The sequence below is a fragment of the Oncorhynchus tshawytscha genome, linkage group LG06 (genome assembly GCF_018296145.1).
Source record: "Oncorhynchus tshawytscha isolate Ot180627B linkage group LG06, Otsh_v2.0, whole genome shotgun sequence".
NCBI classification, from domain to species: domain Eukaryota; kingdom Metazoa; phylum Chordata; class Actinopteri; order Salmoniformes; family Salmonidae; genus Oncorhynchus; species Oncorhynchus tshawytscha.
The window spans coordinates 19,426,079-19,449,667 of NC_056434.1; the positions used below are offsets into that span (position 1 = coordinate 19,426,079).

At 43.3% G+C, this 23,589-nt stretch overlaps 1 protein-coding gene across 3 annotated transcripts; it reads right to left on the reverse strand.

The window, feature by feature from the left end:
• Positions 1 to 131: 131 nt before the first annotated feature.
• Positions 132 to 22,849, reverse strand: tmprss9 (transmembrane serine protease 9). Of its 3 annotated transcripts, XM_024423255.2 has the most exons (17): positions 22,679 to 22,849; positions 20,429 to 20,482; positions 19,725 to 19,904; positions 19,492 to 19,619; positions 19,319 to 19,386; positions 18,905 to 19,080; positions 18,615 to 18,656; positions 18,400 to 18,513; positions 18,123 to 18,288; positions 17,511 to 17,785; positions 17,254 to 17,396; positions 16,480 to 16,741; positions 14,716 to 14,829; positions 3,223 to 3,391; positions 1,343 to 1,608; positions 1,072 to 1,208; positions 132 to 583 (listed from the first exon to the last, which is right to left on the reverse strand). In XM_024423255.2, exons 3-17 carry the CDS (start codon positions 19,858 to 19,860, stop codon positions 422 to 424), a joined length of 2,358 nt encoding a protein of 785 aa, XP_024279023.1. In that variant the 5' UTR covers positions 19,861 to 19,904; positions 20,429 to 20,482; positions 22,679 to 22,849; the 3' UTR covers positions 132 to 421. The 3 variants fall into 3 exon arrangements, with proteins under 3 accessions (XP_024279023.1, XP_024279022.1, XP_024279024.1); XM_024423254.2 differs by lacking the exon at positions 20,429 to 20,482; XM_024423256.2 differs by lacking the exons at positions 19,319 to 19,386; positions 19,492 to 19,619; positions 19,725 to 19,904; positions 20,429 to 20,482; positions 22,679 to 22,849 and having other exon boundaries at positions 18,984 to 19,054.
• Positions 22,850 to 23,589: the final 740 nt, after the last annotated feature.

The following is a 23,589-nucleotide window of genomic DNA, read 5'->3' on the forward strand; positions in this document are numbered from 1 at the left end:
CTTTCATGCAAGACTTCCTGACAAGAATCTGCTATAGCTGTGCACATAATTGTCAAACATTTTAGTTTTGGTTGGTCTATTGAACTTGCATCAAAATGGTGATTGGCTAAATAAGACAAATGACAGTTGGGTAAATGCCAATAAAATGAAATATATTTTTGGACCCACAAAGACTCAAATAAATACACTTCCCCATTTAATGATGTATGTTGTAGTAAAATGTCCATGGACCAGTTATCCACATTTATTGTCCAAGATTAAACTTTCAGCTGGACTCTCCAGGCAGTTTACTGGTGGCATATCTTCCTTTACCAGTAACACACACATGCCAGTGGTGGCTGCAATGTAGAAAACTCATTTTGTGTCCTCAAGTATTGTATGATGTCTCTGTCAGTCTCAATTCCTTCTCTCTTCCATAGCCTCAGAAGTGCAGATAGTTGGATATCCATTCCCTGATAGCAGTGACCCGCATATAGACTCCTGGGAAAGCAGTCCGTCCGCAGCCATGTCCCCAGCTAGTTACCCCGGCAACAAACCACTGGCCAGAGAATTCACGACATGTCAATGGGCCACCAGAATCTCCCTGCGTTTCAGAAACGGAGACCTCGGTTGACAACTTTGTTAGAGAATTGAAAATACAAGGCAATAAGTACATCCCAAATGTGCATTGGTCCTGGGAAGATGGCTTTAGAGCATAAGAACAAAAATAAGTCACCTGATTTAAATGTTTGTCACCATAAATGTACTTTTGAGAACTGACTGCGTGTGGCATTATTTTTGTTATTTTGCTGAGTAGAGTGCTATTTGGCTAGCTAGACGCTGGATGCCTGAACCCAGGAATGCAAATCGTCTGACTTGGTTACATAAGAAGCTTAAGAGGAGACTGACTGCAGTTTTAAGGAGAAAAAATGTAAAGATAAGCATCACTTAAGTACAGCAGTGTCTTAGGATAAACAACCACTCGAAAGAGTACAGAAACATTTTAACTTGAGTTTAAATGTTTTAAAAGACTTCAGTTGCATCTAACATGGAGATAGTGTGCACTGCACTTCATGTCATTTGAGCTCTTACCAGGCATGTGTCTTTGCCCCCCCCCATGTAGCCGGCACACATCATGCTTGGGGTGAGGCTGTTGCCGTATGCCTGCTGGCAGTCTGACTGCTCAATGATGTTCACATCAGCTTTCTGGAGCAGGTTGGTCAGAGAACCTGTGGGTGAGACAAATGTTAACATGAGTCACATTGTCAAAGAATGACATTTCAAGATTTATACACACCACTTATTTGAACATATGAAACATTTTATCACAACATAATGTCTTGATATCTGATATTACTCTCACCTCCCTCCCTCATGGAGCCCCATCCAGTAATGTAGCACTCAGTGTTCTTCAGAAAGCTGTGTACAGGAGAGGGGAGGCAAACCAACTGGATTGTGTAGGACCTGGGTGCTGGGACAGCCATCTCCAGCAGGGCCACATCATAATCCATGTTGGTGCTGTTGAAGCCCGGGTGCAGTATGATCCTCTGGATGGGGATAACCAGAGCTCCCACCCCGGACCTCAGCACTGAACCCAGACTCACTGACCAGGCGACAGGGTTGGAGTTACTACGATGATGGGATGAGGACAATGAGCTGATGATTTAACTGGCCGTTTCGGGAGGGAATAGATTTTGGAGTATGTGTAGAAGTGAATGTTCTATATACAGTTATTTATGAGGGGCACTGGAGACAGACAGACATGCACACCTTTACCCTATTCTTAAAAATTGAAGGATATGTTATGGGGAATCTTATGTCCCTCCCTGTGTAAGTGAACAATTTATGAATGATTCCTCATGAAACCCAGACAAAAAAAATCCATGATTTTGAGGATTCTCATGAAATGTAATCCATAGAATAGTACTTTAGAGGAATGATTGTTGACTCATATTTGACATTTGTATCTAAAACAAAATTGAGAAATAATTTATAAAAGTTAATATATTTATGACATTTTAGCCTTACTCATGTCTTACCCAGACTCATTAGTGTTTCATCTGTAGGTGCTACAAAGCAAACATTGGTGTCATGTGCTTGCTCTGTAATATGAGTCGTATTTTGATTTCAATCACTTTTTTAAACGTTAATTTATGAATATTGAAAAATATAAAGCTGAATATTGAAACGACAATTTGGCCATTTTTATATTGTTGAAAGTAATATACTCTTCGGCAGATTCAATCAACTAGATTCAGATGGGTTTTTTCTTGAGCGGATGGTCGGGGGCCGGAAACATAATTACAAATAATTTGTAGACTGCAAATTGACTGCAAGAATCCCAAACATATATAATATTTGGCTAAAACAATAATTTCAAGCCTTGCTTACATTTGTATACGATCACGTCTCTCTATTATGCGTGGGAATACTTGGGAACAGATTTCCAAAATTAAAATAAATTGGAGTTGATTTCCTGGTGTTTTTAGTATTTTATGTCCAACAATGAAAAAATCTAAAATGTCTTGTTTTTGCTTAGAAAACTAGGGGGGCCAAATTCGGTCCATGGGCTGCCAGTTGGGGAACCCTGCTCTACGGGCATTTCAAAATTTCAAAAGTGGGATCCCTGCTACTTTTAGAGTTATGATTGAATTTGTACGTGTTACCAAAAGAGTGAATGTGCAAATGGATTCAAAATGGTCACCCTCTGCTGGTGATTTGCTGGATGTGCAATGGATAAAGTAAAAGAAAGTGCTGTGATTGGATACATTGCCGACTATGCCAATTTCTCTATATACTAAAATAGGCCATAACTTTAAAACTAGCAGAGATCCCGCTCTGGAACTTTGATATGCTTGTAGAGTATATTATGTTCAACAATGTATAGAAAAATGTATGTTTATATTTGTCAATATTCATAAATGAATGGAAAGAAAAAACAGTTTTGGAAATCTAAATACGACTCAGGGAGTCTTAAAGGAGGCCTGGGTAAGGCCAAAATGTCATTAAATATGCCAACTTTGTTAAATAATTTCTATATTATGCTTTTAGATACAAATGTCAAATATATGTCAACAATTTTTCTCCAACGGACTAATCCTTGGATTACATTTCATGAAAATCCCCCAAATCATGGTCTTTTTTTGTCTGTGTTTCATGAGGAATCACTCTTCTACAGTATGTGACATTGTGAATGGTCTACAATATATGTTAGGCCCTGACAGAGAGTGATGTATTCTGTACCCTTTGAAGCAGTGGGCAGCAGTCAGGAGCCACTTAGAGTGTATGAGAGTGGCTCCACAGCGGTGTAAGCGTTGATACTGTAGGCTGCCAATCCATGGCCACTCCCCCCTCCGTGCTGTCAAGCCACCCACAATCCTCTGGGAGCCCACTGCCGGACGCATGCCACAGTCTAAGGAGAGAGAGAGTACAGGATGGTAACTTAGAACTTTAAAAGTCGTCAATGTTTTGAAGAGGGATTGTAAAATTGGGTCCATCTATATCTGCTACATACAGTGCTTTCAGAGAGTATACCCTTGACTTATTCCACATTTTGTCGTTACAGCCTGAATTCAAAATTGAATAAATGTTTTTTTTTCTCACCCATCTACACACAATACCCCATAAAGACAAAGTGAAAACATGTTTTTTGAAATTTTAGCAAATTTATTGAAAATGAAATACAGAAATATCTCATGTACATAAGTATTCACACCCCTGAGTCAATATTTGTTAGAATCACCTTTGGCAGCAATTACAGCTGTAAGTCTAAGAGCTTTGCACACCTGGATTGTACAATATTTGCACATTATTCTTCAAGCTCTGTCAAGTTGATTGTTGATTATTGCTAGACAGCCATTTTCAAGTCTTGTCATAGATTTTTCAAGCTGATTTAAGTCAAAACTGTAACTTGGCCACTCAGGAGCATTGTCGACTTGGTAAGCAACTCCAGTGTATATTTGTCCTTGTGTTTTAGGTTATTGTCCTGCTGAAAGGTGAATTTGTCTCCCAGTGTCTGTTGGAAAGCAGACAGACAGGTTTTCCTCTAGGATTTTGCCTGTGCTTAGCTCTATTCCATTTATTTTTATCCTAAAAAACTCCCTAGTCCTTGCCGATGACAAGCATACCCATAACATGATGAGGCCAACAATATGCTTGAAAATATGAAGAGTGGTACTCAATGATGTGTTGTGTTGGATTTGCCTCGAGCATAATGCTTTGTATTCAGGACATGAAGTTAATTTATTTGCCACATTTTCTGCAGTTTCACTTTAGTGCGTTATTTACATTTTAGTCATTTAGCAGATGCTCTTATCCAGAGTGACTTACAGTTAGTGCATTCTTCTTAAGATAGCTAGGTGAGACAACCACATATCAGACATAGAAAGTACAACATTTTTAACTCAAAAGTAGCTATAGTATCAGCAAAGTCAGAGCTAAGGAAGGTGTCAGGTGAGGCGGGGATGCTGTGGGATTATTTAATAAACTCTGAAGCGGTAGGTTTAAGAGGTTTTTCGGATGATGGGCAGGAACGCTGGTGTCTTAGCTTCAGGGAAAAGCTGTAGGAGTGGGAGGGCCAAGAGACCAGAGGTGGCAGAATAGAATGCTCAGGTTGGAGTGTAGGGTTTGAGCATAGCCTGAAGGTAAGGAGGGGCAGTTTGTCTTGTTGCTTCGTAGGCAAGTACCATGGTCTTGTAGTGGATGCAAGTTTCGGCTGGAAGACAGTGGAGTGGGTGGAGGAGTGGTGAGACAAGGGAGAACTTTGGAAGGTTGAACACCAGTCGTGCTGCAGCATTCCCGATAAGTTGCAGGGGTTTGATGGCACAAACGAGAACACAGCCAACAGCGAGTTGCAGTAGTCCAGTCGGGTGATTACAAGTGCCTGGATTAGGACCTGCTCCGCTTCCTGTGTGTGGTAGGGTCATACTCCATGGATGTTGTAGAACATGAACCTGCAGGGGCGAGTCACTGCTTTGATGTTTGCAGAGAATGACAGGGTGTTGTCTAGGTTCACGTCAAGGTTCTTTGCACTCTGGGAGGAGGACACTGGGGAGTTGTCAACTGTGCTGGAGAGGTCTTTGAGTGGGCAGGCCTCCCCCGAGAGGAAGAGCAGCCCCAATTCATCCCAAAAGTATTTGATGGAGTTGAGGTCAGGGTTCTGTGCAGGCCAGTCAAGCTTTTCCACACAGATCTCGACAAACCATTTCTGTATAGACCTCACTTTGTGCACAGAGGCATTGTCATGCTGAAACAGTTAAGGGCCTCCCCAAACTGTTGCCACAAAGTTGGAAGCACAGAATTGTCTAGAATATCATTATATGCTGTAGCGTTAAGATTTCCCTTCAATGAAACTAAGGGGCCTAGGCCGAACCATGAAAAACAGCCCCAGATTATTATTCCTCCTCCACCAAACTTTACAGTTGGCACTATGCATTTGGGCAGGTAGCGTTCTCCTGGCATACGCCAAACCCAGATTCGTCCATCGGACTGCCAGAATCACTCCAGAGTGTTTCCACTGCTCCAGTGTCCAATTGCAGTGTGAATTACACCACTCTAGCCAATGCTTGGCATTGCGCATGGTGAACTTAGGCTTGTGTGCAGCTGCTCAGCCATGATAACCCATTTCAAGAAGCTCCCGACAAACATTTACTGGGCTGAGGCTGCTTCCAGAGGCAGTTTGGAACTCGGTAGGGAGTGTTGCAAGCGAGGAGAGACAATTATTACGCAATACGCGCTTCAACACTTGGTGGTCCCATTTTGTGCGATTGTGTGTCTTACCACTTCACGGCTGAGCCGTTGTTGCTCTTAGATGTTGCCACTTCACAATAACAGCACTTACAGTTGGCCAGGGCAGCTTTAGCAGGGCAGTCCACATAGTTTTATATATATATTGTATTAAGTTACACCGCGACCACCATGGCATTTCTCTTACAAAAATGATTTCACTGTGACCTGCTGCTGACTGTCAGGCAGTGAGGCAGGCTGTTGCTGAGTGAGTGAGTGGTGGGAAGGGCTGGAGGGGTGTGTGTGTTGAGAGAGCACTGCAGCAGGCAGCTTAGTCCACTATTGGCTGAGCCACTTGAGTGAGAGGAGCAAGAGCAGCACTCGCGCATGTCATGACAACTTTTTTACTAGTGTTAGGCAGGCTATGCACACTGAACAAAAATATAAACACAACATGTAAAGTGCTGGTTCCATGTTCCATGAGCTGAAATAAAAGATACCAGAAATGTTTCATCCGCACAAAAAGTGTATTTCTCTCAAATTATGTGCACATATTTGTTTACATCCTTGTTAGTGAGCATTTCTCCTTTGCCAAGATAATCCATCTACCTGACAGGTGTGGCATATCCAGAAGCTGATTAAACAGCATGATCATTACACAGGTGCACCTTGTGCTAGGGACGATAAAAGACCACTTTAAAATGTGCTGCTTTGTCACACAACACAATGCCACAGATGTCTCAAGTTTTGAGGGAGCGTGCAATTGGCATGCTGACTGCAGGAATGTCCACCAGAACTGTTGCGAGAAAATGTAATGTTAATTTCTCTACCATAAGCCGACTCCAACATAGTTTTAGAGAATTTGGTAGTACATCCAGCCGGGTTCACAACCGCAGACCACGTGTATGGTGTTGTTTGGGCAAGCGGTTTGCTGATGTAAATGTTGTGAACTTAGTGCCCCATGGTGGCGGTGGTGTTATGGACAAGCATAAGCTACAAACAATTTTAGAGATCCTGTGGCCCATTGTGAGGCACATTTCTTTAAAGGTATCTGTGACCAACAGATGCACATCTGTATTCCCAGTCATGTTTTATTCATAGATTAGGGCCTAATGAATTTATTTCAATTGACTGATTTCCTCATCTGAACTGTAACTCAGTAAAATCTTTGAAATTGTTGCATGTTGCGTTAACATTTTTATATTTTTTTGTTCAGTATAGATTGTCATTATGCAGACGCCTATTTTTTCCAACCCTTTCCCATAAAACATATTAACACGTTAGAACTGATGCACATCAAATAAATAAATGAGCCAAAGCACTGGAAAACGACTTTGTGGGCACTAGAGCGCATTACATAACTTGACGCTGAGGTGGTTTAAACTCCATTCTAATGTCGACTTCTCTTAAAGAAAACGGTATCAAGCGAAGTGTTTTACGCATGCTCATCAGTTCTTGGGTATCGGGGGCTGCGCGATTGGAAATCTGAAATGGAAGTTATGGAAATCCCACGCCTGGTTCTTTTAATGGGGAAAAGTCCTCAATGCAACTGACATTTGCCTCTGTTCGCCATCAATTCGCCTATTAATGTATATACCAGGCTAACATTTGATAAAATAAATGTGGAAATAACGATATCACTGGAGTCATTGCAAATCAATGTGCCAATTTTAGCCTTGTGTTATTATGCAATTATTAATGGCCATGTTTAATTAATTCAATCGGAAGTTATCAAAGCTCTATAGCAATTGCCGATCAGTTGTTAGAACGCATTACATTGACCGTAACGGTACACAGATTAGGCTACAAGTAAAACATATATAAAATAAAAACACTAGCTGTTGTTGACAAGCATATTCAGTTCATATACATATTATTCATATTTAATTCAGTGATTGAAATTATGACCCCATCCTCAGTAGCCTATTCCAGCAGGCTATTGGGAAACGCAAGCACTTCTTACCTCGAAATCGCTTCCCTATTCATGTTGATTGAATTAGTCTCAAAATTATTATAATAATAATAAATCTTTAGTCTTTCTGTTTTTCATAAATGTCATTCAATTCACAAGAGGCCGAGAAAGCACGAGGGAACGGAACAGTGCCCCTCTGTCTCAGTATGTGTAGCATATCTATCTGTTGCTGTTTGGTCAGAAAGAGTGTGACATTGCTTCCACCATTAGCATTGAATACAAGGGAAGTCATTTGGCCAACTTTGATAAAAGAAAAGTATATATACATAAAATAATAGCCAATCAGCGTTGAGCTAAACTGAGCTAGCTGAACTGTGAATAGTCCTGGTGCACCCCAAAAAAAGTGTAAAGGGAAGCCAGTTTGGATTTGGCTTCAGACCAATCACATTACAGGTCAAATGTCATTATTGACAGAAAAAAAACTTTTATTGTTGGATCTCGTTGTGTTGTCATCCTCCGGTGGCTAGCTAGCTAAAATGGTCCCTTTCCTAAATTAGCCATGGATGGAGATAGTGATTTGGACTTGTGGTTTTACTTAATTCTCCGTGCTGGCCCCTAACCTGAGAGGGTGGGAGTTCGACATCTAGCTAGATGTAGTATGCTAATGTTAACTAGATGGCCTGGCGTATAGTTGCCCATAAAAGGATGTTAGGCTAGCGAGCAAGTATTTAAGCCAGGTAGCCTAGGACAACAAAAACTAAAAGTATGTACTGTATGACAGAGTCATAGACTGTTTAGGCAACATGAAAGGGGAGGATGGCATTGGCGTTTCACTACTAGTACTGTAGGGTGAGTCACACACACACACACACACACACACACACACACACACACACACACACACACACACACACACACACACACACACACACACACACACACACACACACACACACACACACACAGAGAGAGAGACATCAGTACCATGGAATGCCACATCATATTTAGCTTACGTTGATTGGACTAAATCATTTTTGGTATCTAAGTATCACTAAGCATAGGTGATTAGATGATGTTGAAATGGTTCTGGAACAGTGGAGACAGCTCTAGTTTTCTTTGCGTCTTGAGGTAACTCTCCATGGTTCTATATCAATAGTTGTTTTGTAGTACAAAAAATGTTGGAAACATTACCTTGCTTGACATTGCTATAGGTCCTGTAACTGTTTCTTACATCCAATATGTTTTGTGGACTTCACCGGACAGATGCTGCTCTCCGGTTTTGTAATGAAATAAATGTATGGTTGAATTTATTCTGCCACTGGGTCTTCATATTGTCTCGGCCTTAGGCCTATATGTCACGTTGTCAAGGCATATGAACTAACATGTTATAGAGAAAACATTGTAGTTATTATAACACATAGGTTGTAATATGAAAATTTTCTCTCGATTGGCTTCCCTGGTGATTTTACCCATGCACCGCTACTGTGGACTATGCCTATTGAAATTACAATTCAATCTCTCAAATGGGCCATTTATAACGTTTTGTAGTCTTAACGTCTGGCACATAATAATGGCACAATTGCTATAAAATAGCCCAACATTCAGTTTTTAAGTGTTTCTTGCTCAGAGAATTTGAGATCCTCTGTCCAACTTTTATCCCTCAAACTCTCCTGTCAGATGTATCTATAGATATGCGCAAAGGGGATTTATTTTACATTTTAAACCGGGTTAGAGCCCTGATTGCTGACTGGCTGAAAGCCGTGGTATATCGGACCATATACCATGGGTATGCCAAAAATGTTAATTTTTTATTATGTTGGTAGCCAGTATATAATAACAATAAGACACCCCGGGGGTTTGTGGTATATGGCCAATATAACACGGCTAATGGCTGTATCCAGGCATTCCGCATTACGTCATGCTTAAGAACAGGCCTCAGCCATGGTATATTGGCCATATACAGTACCATACCCTCCTCATGCCTTATTGCTTAATCATAGCAGTCAAATTAGTTAAATCGACATCCATTGATGGAAAATGATCAGGCGAGTTTAATAGGGGCAAATGATCTTTTCTCTTGCGACATATTTAATTATTTTATTATGTCATAGCTCGCAATAATTATTATGTTGATCAACCGAATTTTGCTTCTAACGTTGTTACAAGTTACATAGATATTCCTTCTTCTTGGCTCGATAACGTTATGGAAAAGGGGTTTATTGTATAAATGTGGAAAGTTTTCAGGCCTTTTGGGCAGGTTTTGAGTGGTTATTGGGCCGGGAATTGTATCTAGACCTGGAAACCCTGCCTGGTTGGAGCAGCCTGCCAGGTAGGATGCAATCCAAGAGTGTGCAGAGCCTGAGACACCTAGCCCTGAGAGGGTGGAGAGGAGGATCTGATGGTCCATGGTGTCAAAAGCAGCGGTTAGATCTAGGAGGATGAGAACAGAGGATAGACATTTAGCTTTGGCAGTGACACAGAGAAGAGCAGAAGCCTGACTGGTTAGGGTCAAGAAGATTGTTATGAGAGAGATAGCGAGAGAGATGGTCAGAGACAGCACACTCAAGTGTTTTGGAAAGCAAATAAAGGGATACCGGTCAGAGGAGTCAAGTGTTGGTATCTTGAAGAGGGTAGCGAGTCAGGCTATTTTAAGTCAGAGGGGATGCAGCCAGTGGTCAGGGATGAGTTTATGAGGGAGGTCTCCAGAGATGGTCTAGAGAAGGGAGGAGAGGATGGGGTTGAGAGGGCAGGTTGTCGCGCGGCTGGACCTCACCAGTTGCAGGATTTCATCTAGAGAGAGAGGGGAGAAAGAGGTCAAGGCGTAGGGTAGTTCGGTGTGAGTGGGACCAGTGGCTGAGTGAATGAAAGTGGTTGACAAAGTCGTCCACAGAGAAGGAGGAGGGAGGGGAGGGCGTGGAAGATTAAGGAGTTTCCTAGGGTTAGAGGCAGTAGCTTGACATATAGAGTGATAGAATGTGGCTTTAGCAGCAGATACAGAGGAAGAGAAGGTTGAGTGAGGGAGTGGAAGGATGATAGGTCCTCCAGAAGTTTAGTTTTCCTCCATTTTCACTGTTCTGTAAGCTCGCAATTAGTCACTCTGCCATGGAGTAGGACGGGATGGCTGAGCCGGTCTGGAGGAAAGAGGGATAGTGCGAGTCATAGGATGCGGAAAGAGAGGAGAGTAGGGTTGAAGAGGCAGAATCAGGAGACAGGAGGGAAAAGGATTCAGCAGAACGGAGAGATGATAGGATAGAAGGGGGTAGAGTAGTGGGAGAGAGAGCGAAGATTGCGACTGCACATTACCATCTGGGTAGGGGCTGAGTGACTAGGATTGGAGGACAGGAAGACAGAAAAGGAAATAAAGTAGTGATCAGAGACCTGGGGGCGAACGGCATGAAGATGAGGTTTAGCATATTGCCTGCCTTGTGATTGGGAGGAGACTAGGAAAAGGTGAAGTCAAAAGAGGCAAGGAGGGTAAAGAGAGAGCTGGAAAGAAATTAATCGAAGACAGACATCAGAAGGTTGAAGTACTAAGAGCGGTGAGATCTCGCCAGGAAATGAGCTTATCAAGGTGTCAAGCTCATTGAGGGAACCTCAAAGAGAACTTTCTAAGGGCACCTGGTGGGCGATAGATGACAACAATGTTAAGCTTTAGTGGACAAGTGACAGTGACAGCATTGAATTCAAATGAGGAGATGGACAGATGAGAGGCAGAAAAGAGAATATCTCCACTTAGGAGAAATTAGTAGCCCTGTGCCACCACCGCGACGACCAAATGCTCTCGGACTTTGAGAGAAAACGTTGTCAGATGAAGCCAGAGCAGCTGGAGTAACAGTGTTCTCTGGGGTGATCCATGTCTCATCAGGGCCAAAAAGTCAGCATAGGCTGAGATGAACTCAACGTTCTTGACCGCAGATTGGCAGTTCCAAACGCTGCCAGAGACCAGGAATTCCACATGGGTTGTACGCGCCGGGTACACTAAATTAGAAAGGTTGCAGCCAAGGGGTGGGGAGCGTCTGTAAAGCCTACAGGAAGAGAAGCGAACTGGGATAGAAAACACACACATAGTTGCCAAAGATACAAAAGAGCCAAATTAGAAAATTTGGAAATAACTAGGTAAGATACTCAAGTGAGAGAGTGGTGTGGAGCCTTCCTTTCTTTCCTTCTTCAAATAACACTGCAGAACTCGGCTGAACTGTCTTTGACTCGGCAATGGTCTTAGTTTGTGACGAGGCTGCCGCTGAAAAGACCACCGCTGAGAAAGCAGGGGAGACTGAAGTACTAATATGAATTGCTAATTGCCTTGCAAAGGTGAAGAGCACACCTCCTGGTACTAATTGCTGATTGCCTAGGAGAGGAGAAACCGATGCTTCGGATGTCGAAGTGGTGGCTTTCCTGTCCCAATGTTCTGCCCTGGAGCTTAAGCTGCATCCTTGTGTCTTCTTCTCCTACCGCCTCAATGCCACGGAGAGGAACTACAATGTGCTGAATCGGGAGCTTCTCGCTATGAAGATGACATTGGAGCAATGGAAGCACTGGCTGGAAGGGGCGGAACATCCGTTCATTGTGTGGACCGACCACAAAAACCTGGAGTATCTCTGCACCGCCAAGCACCTCAACTCCAGGCAAGCGAGATGGGCCCTGCTGTTTACCCGGTTCAACATTTCCCTCTCTTACCGGCCGGGGTCCAAGAACGTCAAGCCGGATGCCCTGTCTCGCCTCTATGGCCCCACAGTTACCGCCCCGGAGCCCGAGACCATCCTTCCCACCTCATGCCTGGTGACGGCACTCAGCTGGGGTATAGGGAAACAGATCCGGGAGGCGCAGTGGTCCTAGCCGAACCCTGGAGGGGGGCCCAGATAACCGGATGTTTGTGCCTGACGCTGTCCGCTCTGCGGTCTTGGAGTGGGCCCATTCCTCCAAGCTTGCCTGCCACCCGGGCTCCCGTCAGACCCTGGCCTTCCTGTGACAATGCTTTTGGTGGCCTACTATCGTTCCTGATGAAGACTCCTCGGCAAGCTCCGGCTGGTCTTCTGCAACCACTGCCCGTCCCTCACCGTCCCTGGTCCCACATATCCCTGGATTTCGTCATGGGTCCCCCCCCGTCTAAGGGCAACACTGCCATCCTGACTGTGGTCACCCGGGTTTCCCAAAGCCGCCCACTTCATTCATCCCCTCAAACTACCCTTGGCCAAGTAGACGGCCTAGCTCATGTTGCAGCATGTCTTCCTGATCCATGCACTGCCGGTGGACATGGTTTCCGACCGGGGGCCTCAGTTCTCATCCCGGTTCTGGAAGGCGTTCTGCACCCTCATTGGGTCGTCGGCCAGCCTGTCCTCTGGGTTCCACCCCAGTTCAATGGTCAGTCGGAGCGAGCCAACCAGGACCTCAAGACTGCGCTGCCTGGTATCCGCCAACCCCACCACCTGGAGCTAGCAGCTTGTGTGGGTGGAATATGACCGCAACCCCCTTCCTTGCTCTTCCACGAGGCTATCGCCATTTGAGTGTTCCCTGGAGTATCAGTCCACGCTCTTCCCCAAGCAGGGAAGAGGTCGGCATACCTTCTGCTCAGATGTTTGTCCGCCGCAGTCGTCGTACCTGGAGGAGAGCCCGGCCGGCCCTCCTCAAGTCAAGACCACCTCCAGGTATCGACGACAAGCGGATCGCCATCGGACCCTGGCTCTCCGGTATCGTCTCGGCAGAAGATATGGCTAAATCCAGGCTATCCACTTGGGATCTACCCCACCGCGTGGAATTCCACAAGTTCTCCCACCGGTTTATTGGCACGTTTCCCATCTCTAAAATTATTAACCCCTCTGCTGTTCTTCTTCTGTTGCCCCGTACCCTTCGTATACACCCCACGTTTCATGTGTACCCAGTTAAACCCATGTCACACAGCCCTTTGTCTCCTGTTTCCAGGCCCACCCCTCTCCCTCGTCTCATCAACGGCCAACCGGCATACACGGTGAGGTGTCTCCTGAAGGTTCGACCTCGGAGCAGGGGTTTCCAGTACCTGGTTGACAGGGAGGGTTATGGCCCGGAGGAGAAGTCCTGGCTCCCCGCCAGGGCCTCATCGCGGATTTCCAATGCCGACACCCCGGTCAACCAGGTATGCACCCAGGAAGGAAGCCAGGTGGAACCCCTGGGGGGGGGCCTCCTGTCTTTGTGATTGTCTCCACCCCCATCCAGGTGTTTCCCATCTCCCCCATTATCCCCTGTGTATTTATACCGGTGTTCTCTGTTTGTTTTGTTTCGTCGCGCCTACCAGCGGTTTTCCCTCTGTTCCAGTCTCTTGATTGTTCCTGTTTTCTAGTTTTGAACTTTTCTGTCTGCCCTGAGCCTGCCTGCTGTCCTGTACCTTTGCCCCACCTATCTGGATTATTGACCCCTGCCTGCCCTTGAACTGTCTTTGCCTGCCCCTGTTGGATTATTAAACTGTTGTTAATTCAATGTTGTCTGCATCTGGGTCTTACGTTGAAACGTGATACTAAATATAGAATGAAGCACACTGAGATAGCGCCTGAGAAGCTGGTTATATACTCAGAAAAGAGGTGATGCATGTTTGGAATATTTTTTTTCTATGCAGGCTTACTACTTTTCACTCTGTCATTTAGGTTAGTATTGTTGAGTAACTACAATGTTGTTGATCCATCCTCAGTTTTCTCTTATCACAGCCATTGAACTTTGTAACTGTTTTAAAGTCACCATTGGCCTCACAATGAAATCCAATAGGTGCCCTTTGTGAGGCTTTAGAAAACCTTTCAAATCTGTGTTTGAAATTCACTGCTCGACAGATAATTGTATGTGTGGGGTCATTCAAAATCATGTTAAACACTATTATTGCACATTTTTACTCCTAAACTAATATTTCATTCATTTGTAAACATTTCTTAAAACATAATTCCACTTTGACATTATCGGGTATTGTGTGTAGGTCAGTGCCCCAAAGTTTAAATTTAATCAATTTTAAATTCAGGCTGTAACACAACAATACGTGGAAAAAGTCAAAGGGTGTGAATAGTTTCTGAAGGTATTGTATGTTGACAACTGAGACAGTTGTACAGTTTGTGAGACAGGCGACAGGCCAGCAATAAACTCACCACAGTTCTTCTCATCAGCCTCGTTAGAGCAGTCAATGACACCATCACACTCAGGGTTCATTTTGCTGACACACTCCCCAGCCCTGCACTTGAAGTTCTCACTACAGTTCACACCTGCCAAAAAAACACAATGATTAGTTACAGTGCATTCGGAAAGTACTCAGACCCCTTCGCTTTTTCCACATTTTGTTACGTTACAGCCTTATTCTAAAAATCTCATCAATCTACACACAATACCCCATTATGACAAAGCGAAAACTGGGTTTTAGATATTTTTGCACAATTATTAAAATAAAAAAACATACTTTATTTACATAAGTATTCAGAAACCTTTGCTATGAGACTCAAAATTGAGCTCAGGTGCATCCTGTTTCCATTGATCATCCTTGAGATGTTTCTACAACTTAATTGGAGTGCACCTGTGGTAAATTCAAATGATTGGACATGATTTGGAAAGGCACACATCTGTCTATATAAGGTCCCACAGTTGACAGTGCACGTCAGAGCAAAAACCAAGCCATGAGGTCGAAGGAATTGTTCGTAGAGTTCCAAGACAATATTGTGTCTAGGCACAGATCTGTGGAAGGGCACCAAAACATTTCTGCAGCATTGATGGTCCCCAAGAACACAGTGGCCTCCATCATTCTTAAATGGAAGAAGTTTGGAACAACCAAGACTCTTCCTAGAGCTGGCCACCTGGCCAAACTGAGCAATCGGGAGAGAAGGGTCTTGGTCAGGAAGGTGACCAAGGACCCGATGGTCATCTGACAGCGCTCCAGGGTTCCTCTGTAGACATGGGAGAATCTTCCAGAAGGACAACCATCTCGTCTGGCCTTCATGGTAGAATGGCCAGACGGAAACCACTTCTCAGTAAAAGGCGCATGACAGCCCGCTTGGAGTTTGCCAAAAGGCACCCAAAGGACTCTCAGATCATGAGAAACAAGATTTTCTGGTCTGATGAAACCGAGATTGAACTCTTGTCCTGAATGCCAAGCATCACATCTGGAGGAAATCTGGCACCATCCCTACGGTGAAGCATGGTGATGACAGCATCATGCTGTGGGGATGTTTTTCAGCAGAAGGAACTGGGAGACTAGTCAGGATCAAGGGAATGATGAACGGAGCAAAGTACTGAGAGATGCTTGATGAAATCTTGCTCCAGAGCGCTCAGGACCTCTGACTGGGACGAAGGTTCACCTACCAACAGGATAACCTCCCTAAGCACACAGCAAGGACAACGCAGGATTGGCTTCGGGACAAGTCTCTGAATGTCCTTGAGTGGCCCAGCCAGAGCTCGGACTCGAACCCGTTCGAACATCTCTGGAGAGACCTGATAATAACTGTGCAGCGACGCTCCCCATCCAACCTGACAAAGCTTGAGAGGATCTGCAGAGAAGAATGGGAGAAACTCCCCAAATACAGGTGTGCCAAGCTTATAGCGTCATACCCAAGAAGACTCAAGGATGTAATCGCTGCCAAATGTGCCTGAACAAAATACTGTTTAAAGGGTCTGAATACTTATGTAAATTTGATATTTCAATTGTTGTTGTTGTTTTTTAGCAAAAATGTCTAAAAAACTTTTTTGGCTTTGTCATTATGGGGTATTGTGTGAAAATTGATGAGGGGGAACAGAACAATTTAAATCATTTTAGAATAAGTTCGTAACTTTACAAAATGTTTTAAAAGTCAAGGGGTCTGAAAATTTTCCAAATAATCAAACATCAACTACCTTAAATGTCTCTATAACCTTGCTTCCAAAATTACCATGCAGGAGTGGGGCTGCTACCATTGTCTTGGAAATAGGACTGACTGTTGGTGTCGTAACTGGCACCATTGGCGGGGTGTGGGCAGGGTAGTGGACCATGCCAGGGTTGGTATGGCTGAGGATCCAGTTGCGTAGCCTGGTGACGCGGGAATAGACCCCTGGCCTGTTGATCTGAGCACAGCCCACGCCCCAGCTCACCACCCCAGCGAGGAAGAACCGCCCTGGGGCCTCCTCACACACCAATGGCCCTCCAGAGTCACCCTGATAGTGATTTAATATAAAATCAGGGAATTTAATAAGCATGTCAACATGCCATAATCCCAGCCCACTATTTGTAGGACAGCCCTAAGGGTCAATGTGTTATTTGAACTCTAAGTACACATTCCACACAACAATAATAGAAAAAAGGACATGTATTTTGTATGTATTATAGTATTATAAACTGGGTGGGTCGAGCCCTGAATGCTAATTGGCTGAAAGCCATGAGTATACCACGGGTATGTAAAAAAAAATGTTTTTACTGTTCTAATTACTTTGATAACTAGTTTATAATAGCAATAAGGCACCTTGGGGGTTTGTGGTATATGGCCAATGTACCACGGCTAAGGGCTGTGTCCAGGCACTCCACGTTGCGTTGTGCATAACAACAGCCCTTAGCCGTGGTGTATATATATTGGCCTTTTTACTTAAATAGAGCCACCCTGTAGGGGAACCAAAAATGTCAAAGTCTCCAAGTGGATAGCTTTTCAGACTCATCGCTCTCTCTTTCTCACCTGACAGGAGTCGACCTTCCCTTGTAGGAAGCCAGCACACATCATGTTGTCAGTCACAGAGCCTCTGTAAACGGACGACTTGTTGCAGACCTTTGAATCAATGATATTAACCACTGCCTTCTGTAGAGATGGTGGCGTATCAACTACACAGCACAACAGAGAGCAGGGTCAGTGAGCACCACAATACAAAGGGTAACTTGCAAAGGTGTGACTTTAGTTATGCTGTGGTTGTAAAAACAAATTAAAAGTTAACTCACAGGAATGCTGGTTGAGAGCCCCCCAGCCTGACACCACACAGTTCCGGCCTGGGCTGAAGACATGGGAGGAGGAGGGCAGACAGACAGGCTGAATGTAGGGGCTGAAGGTGAGGGGGGTCTCTAGCTCCAGCATGGTCACATCGTTGTCAGTGGTCATAGGGTTGTAGTCTGGGGACACAAACACAGACTTGATGTTCACAGAGATGGCTTCTGACTCTTCTCCACTCACCAGGCTGGCTCCTACCAGGGCTGTCCATTCTTTTGGGTCATTGTCCCTGTAGGGAGTTGGAAAAGAGAGGTCAATTCACTCAACTTCAAACTGACCCAATCACTCCTCACTTCTCAACGTTGATAGCCTATGTGTGGCAAGTCTATTGACAGGTGCAAGGGGTTGTCACTAGTTACCACAGCCACAAAGAAACCCCACGTATTTCTACAATGTCTCTTCTTAAAATGAGATTTTGAACATAGCCTTAACCCTAACCTTAACCACACTGCTAACTTTATGCCTTACCCTAACCTTAAAGTAAGACCACATTTTTACGCTAAATCCAATTTTGACTTTGTGGCTGTGCTATCTAGTGGAAACCGGTGCATGGTGTAGTAACCTACTTCTCGAAGCAGTGAGCAGCAGTGACAAGCCAATGGCTGTTGATGATGGAGGCTCCACAGTTGTGTCTGCCATGCAGCCTCAGACTGACCTGCCAGGGCAGCTCCCCAGGACGGGCATCCACTCCACCCACTATTCTACTGCCCATGGCCGGGCGTGTCCCACAGGCTGGGGACAACAGCAGTCAGTTACTATATTGTGAAAATTGTATGTTTTAGTGTTTCTGTCTGTCCTGACTATCTGTCTCTGTCTGTCAGTCATAGGTTAAAGAGCACTCACAGCAGTACGCTTCATCAGAGCCGTCGGCACAGTCCGGGATGAAATCACACTCGGCATTGACCTTGGTGACACACTCCCCATTGTCACAGGTAAAAGTGTTGTCAGGACAGCTGGCTGAGGAGAGACAGTATCATATGGTCAGACGGAAAACCCTGACCTGTGGTGCCCTGACTTTTCTAGAGCAATCAATATCAGAGTAGAATAGAAACACTCACCCATATCGTCTCCAATGTTATAGAATGACTTCCCACTGGCCCCTGGGGAGTGAACACGAAAATAAAAGACTGGATGAGGAAGAAAGCATGACATAATATGTAACTATACACTTAAATGATAGTTGTGAACTATGCATTATCTATACCCCCTCTTTTTCAACATCTCTTGATCTGTTTTGGTCAAAACAATGTAACTACAATCAGGATATATGTTAGGCAGGGTGTTTGAGTGTGAGTGGGATTTTCTGTCATACATCATAACTATCGGACAAAAAAAGATGACATAGTACCCAGTAAAACAATAGTGTTGATCTCTCCAAACTCAGGCACTTTTATGGACTTCCCATGAAACAGGGCATTCAGTCCTACCCTCAAAAGGTCCTGAATAAAGTTATCAGAGTACTGCTGGACCTTGGACACGCTGAAGACCAGTCGATATGTGGCCATCACATTGCCATTGATGTTACTGGAATAAATGGAAACATCAAAGTAAACAAATATAAAAGGTTCCAAAACACTTGTTTACTATTATTTCATATAAGTATGTGCGGTCCTCTGTAGCTCAGTTGGTAGAGCATAGCGCTTACAACGCCAGGATAGTAGGCTTGATTCCCGGGACTGCCCATACGTAAAATGTATGCATGCACGTAAGTTTCTTTCGATAAATGTTATTATTCAGTGTAACATTCATTCTTTGGACTTACCCATAGGTAACAATATTACAGTCCATATAGTGATGTGCTATTGATGAGGCAATGAAAATATTCTTGATCTGCAAGTGGATTGAAAGATTTGAACTATTTATGAATAAAATCATTGAAATGTGAACGTGTGACATGAAATCAGGCCCCAGGATCTCAGTGCAGTCAGCTCTTACCTTAGTCTTTAGAGTAGAAGTGAGCACTATAGAGAATGCAGAGCTTTCATCTTGCAGGTCAGGACCATACTTGAGACCCTTCAACTCTACCGTCTCCATGAAGTAATGCTCCTCTTCCACCAAGTATGCTGTTGATGTCAGAGAGGATCAAACATCTGTATGCAATTGATTATTACTACTCAAATAGCCGATACATTATCTGTAATAGGCATTATGTAAGTTACATGACTCACCAACCAACAAGCCCACAAAGACGCTGATGAATAAGACTAGGATAAAAGCCAGGGTGATGTTCCTACAGCAGACAGAGTTGGGGGGAGTAGGAGCGGGCTCCCCTGGGGGCCACTCATGATCCTTCTTTAACTCCATGTTGGCTTCAAAGCAACCTTACCTCATACAGAGCATTCCAGTATCTGCACATAGAATGGAATACTCAGTCAGTCAAAGATTGGGAAATGCATTGTAAGCTTTCCTTTTTTTGGCACACCTTGTAATAGTAGCCTGTACACCTTAAATGTAACCTTGTAATAGTAGCCTGTACACCTTAAATGTAACCCTGTAATATTAGCCTGTACACCTTAAATGTAACCCTGTAATAGTAGCCTGTACACCTTAAATGTAACCCTGTAATAGTAGCCTGTACACCTTAAATGTAACCCTGTAATAGTAGCCTGTACACCTTAAATGTAACCTTGTAATAGTAGCCTGTACACCTTAAATGTAACCCTGTAATAGTAGCCTGTACACCTTAAATGTAACCCTGTAATAGTAGCCTGTACACCTTAAATGTAACCTTGTAATAGTAGCCTGTACACCTTAAATGTAACCCTGTAATAGTAGCCTACTCTACGTGAAGCATATCAAACCCCATTTAACAGAAAGTTATAAAGAATAATGGCAAGATGGGTATGAAATTTAAGGGCAATTTTCTTTTCACCTTTATTTAACCAGGTAGGCCAGTTGAGAACAAGTTCTCAATTACAACTGCAACCTGGCCAAGATAAAGCAAAGCAGTGCGACAAAAAACAACACAGAGTTACACATAGGATAAACAAAAGTACAGTCAATAACACAATAGAAAAATCTATATACAGTGTGTGCAAATGGAGTAAGGAGGTAAGGCAATGAATAGGCCATAGTGGCGAAGTAATTACAATTTAGCAAATTAACTCTGAAGTTATAGATGATGATGTGCAAGTAGATATACTGGTGTGCAAAAGAGCAAAAAAGTAAATAAAAACAATATGGGGATGAGGTAGGTAGTTGGGTGTGCTATTTACAGATGGGCTGTGTACAGCTGCAACGATTGGTAAGCTGCTCAGATAGCTGATGCTTAAAGTTAGTGAGGGAGATATGTCTCCAACTTCAGCGATTTTTGCAATTCGTTCCAGTCACTGGCAGCAGAGAACTGAAAGGAAAGGCGGTCAAAGGAGGGGTTGGCTTTGGGGGTGTTGCTATGGTGACCAGTGAGCTGAGATAAGGCGGAGCTTTAGCTAGCAAAGATTTAGGGTAATGGACTATACTGTAGGGCTACTGGTCGAACTTCTTTATCCCGCAATGATACTACAACTTGTGGTGATATTTAGTTACATGAGATATCTATTTTTGACCAGATGATATTTACATTGCATAACTCTGTTAATTAAGGTCATCATAATGATGGGTGCGGCTCTCATGGGGAGAAAGGGCTGGTCACCCATCCAATGTTATTCCATTAGTTGAAATACACCACCCTGGAGCAATGGAACTAAATATTCTATTTAACTAGGCCATTGAACGTTTTAAACCAGGTTTCCATCCATCCGTTGTATGCGAGTAAAGTACACAGTAAGATAAAACAAATGTAATGACAGGCCAGATGACAACAGAACATGTTTCGGTAAACGTTACAAATGTCCACAAAACCAAAAACGCTAGACAAGGTGGGATCTTTTTGTGTCGGTAAAATTAATTATACTAGAAATTTCGGCGGAACCATTTTATGCACAAATATTGATATAATAACCATAATATTGAAGAGAACATGTAGTTAAACGCTGGCTGGCTGGTTGACCAGGCTGTGCGATGAGATGTTGTGTGGTCCTCCCACTACGACAAATCTAAGTACACTTCACGCGATAATATGATGTGTGGCCCTCCCACTATGACTGGAAACCATGCATTTTATTAGGCTACAGATGTATTCAATTATGATGAACTTCCCAGGGTGGTGAAAACTGCAAGATGATTTTGATGCTCATTTCCAATAAATATCGAGGGTCTTATTCTGGTGACATGGTCAATGCTTGACTGCCATTTGACAAATACAAATATTCTCGCTGTTATCCATAATCTCATCATGTCTAGCCTACTACATGCATTGTATCTGCAGGCCTGCACACTCCAATACCAGAGTAAGCACATTTGCTATTAAACTCAACCGTTTTTGTTTTGTGACAAAACTATCGGTAAAGTTGAAAATGCGATAGAAACACATTGAACTTTAGGTTTTTATTGGGTACATGAAAATGTTAACAAAAAAGTAAATGTTGTGTGCACTAAATCACCACGCACTGATTTTTATCCTCAACAAGTCCATTTGGTGGAAACACCAATGGTGGGAAAATTCACATAGGATATTTTCTTTATGCCGATTTTAGAATAATCGCATGAAAATCTGTCAGCAATTGGATGAAAACCTAGCTACTAATGCAAAGAAAGCTAGCAATTTACTATAAGTAAACATGCACAATCAATATCACTAGACATTGGTATTATTAATAAAAGTGGAGGTGAAATAAAACTATACATATTTAGTAGGCTATACTTAGGTGTTTATGATTTTCATCTAAGTTTCTTATTTGATGGCTTCAATTTGGCCGATTTCGAAACGTACGCTCATCCGTCAAAAGCGCATCGGAGTAATGGATCGCCCTAAGGAATGGATAGGCCAAATAAAAAGCATGATAAATAGGAGAAGTAGTCTGTTGTTTGAAGTCCATGTAAGAAAAATAAATGCTATGAGTCTACACGCCACCAATGGCATTGTGAGATGAGCAGACTAAACTAGTTTAATGTAATTTTAGAAACCCTAAGCGCCACTTTTACGCATAAAGTTATGTCGAGCAATTCGACACGACAGGTGCTAGCACTCATTAGTAACTGCTTACAGTAAAAAGTAAAACGATTTTAAAGTATGCCAACTCACCTGTCCCTTCTCCAATGTCCGACACTGACGATCACAGTATCCTTTTCAGAGGATGAATCGGGACAGACAAAAGATCCATGGAGACTAAATACATCGGAAACAGGTCCAGTATTTGTTCAACCTGCCAGTGGGCGTGAAGGCGCTAGAATCACCTTGTGTTCATGTACTTCCCTTCACAAATCCTCTGAGTCCCCCCTCCCACCAACCCTGATCCCACCTAGAGCCTTAAAAAAGGTTTTGGCTACATCCCGGTTTACATAGGCTTCATTGTACAAATGATGTGACCTAACAGTATTATAAGGTGTGTAAAAATCTACAGGTAAATCAAAACAAAGGGTGCTCCCTAGTATTCATCATGGAATTACTTGAAGTGTTGTGATATTTATTTTGAGCTAAAAAAAAGGTGAATTTCATAGGAGTTGAATGTCAAATCAAAAAAAGTTTTGATTGGATATACACTATATATACAAAAGTATGTGGACATCAAATGATTTGATTCGGCTATTAAAGCCACACCCATTGATGAAAGGTGTATTAAATCGAGCACACAGCCATGCAATCTCCATAGACAAACATTGGCAGTAGAATGGCCTTACTGAAGAGCTCAGTGACTTTCAACGTGGCAACGTCATAGGATGCCACCTTTCCAACAAGTCAATTCATACAATGTCTGCCCTGCTAGAGCTTCCCCGTTCAACTGTAAGTGCTGTTATTTTAAAGTGGAAACGTCTAGGAGCAACAACGGCTCAGCCGCAAAGTGGTAGGCCACACAAGCTCACAGACCGCCAAGTGCAGAAGCACATAATGTGTAAAAATCATCTGTTTTCGGTTGCAACACTCACTACCGAGTTTCAAACTGCCTCTGGAAGCAACATCAGCACAATAACTGTTTTTCGGGAGCTTCATGAAAT

Excerpts from the sequence above, each read along its gene's own strand:
- tmprss9 (XM_024423254.2), bottom strand. The coding sequence starts at position 19,860 with ATGGAGTTAAAGAAGGATCATGAGTGGCCCCCAGGGGAGCCCGCTCCT. Across the intron at positions 14,830-16,479 it reads AGCAGCCCCACTCCTGCATG|GTGTGAACTGTAGTGAGAAC; the intron begins GTAATTTTGGAA and ends TTTTTTTGGCAG. Across the intron at positions 3,392-14,715 it reads GGCTGATGAGAAGAACTGTG|ACTGTGGCATGCGTCCGGCA; the intron begins GTGAGTTTATTG and ends CTCTCTCCTTAG.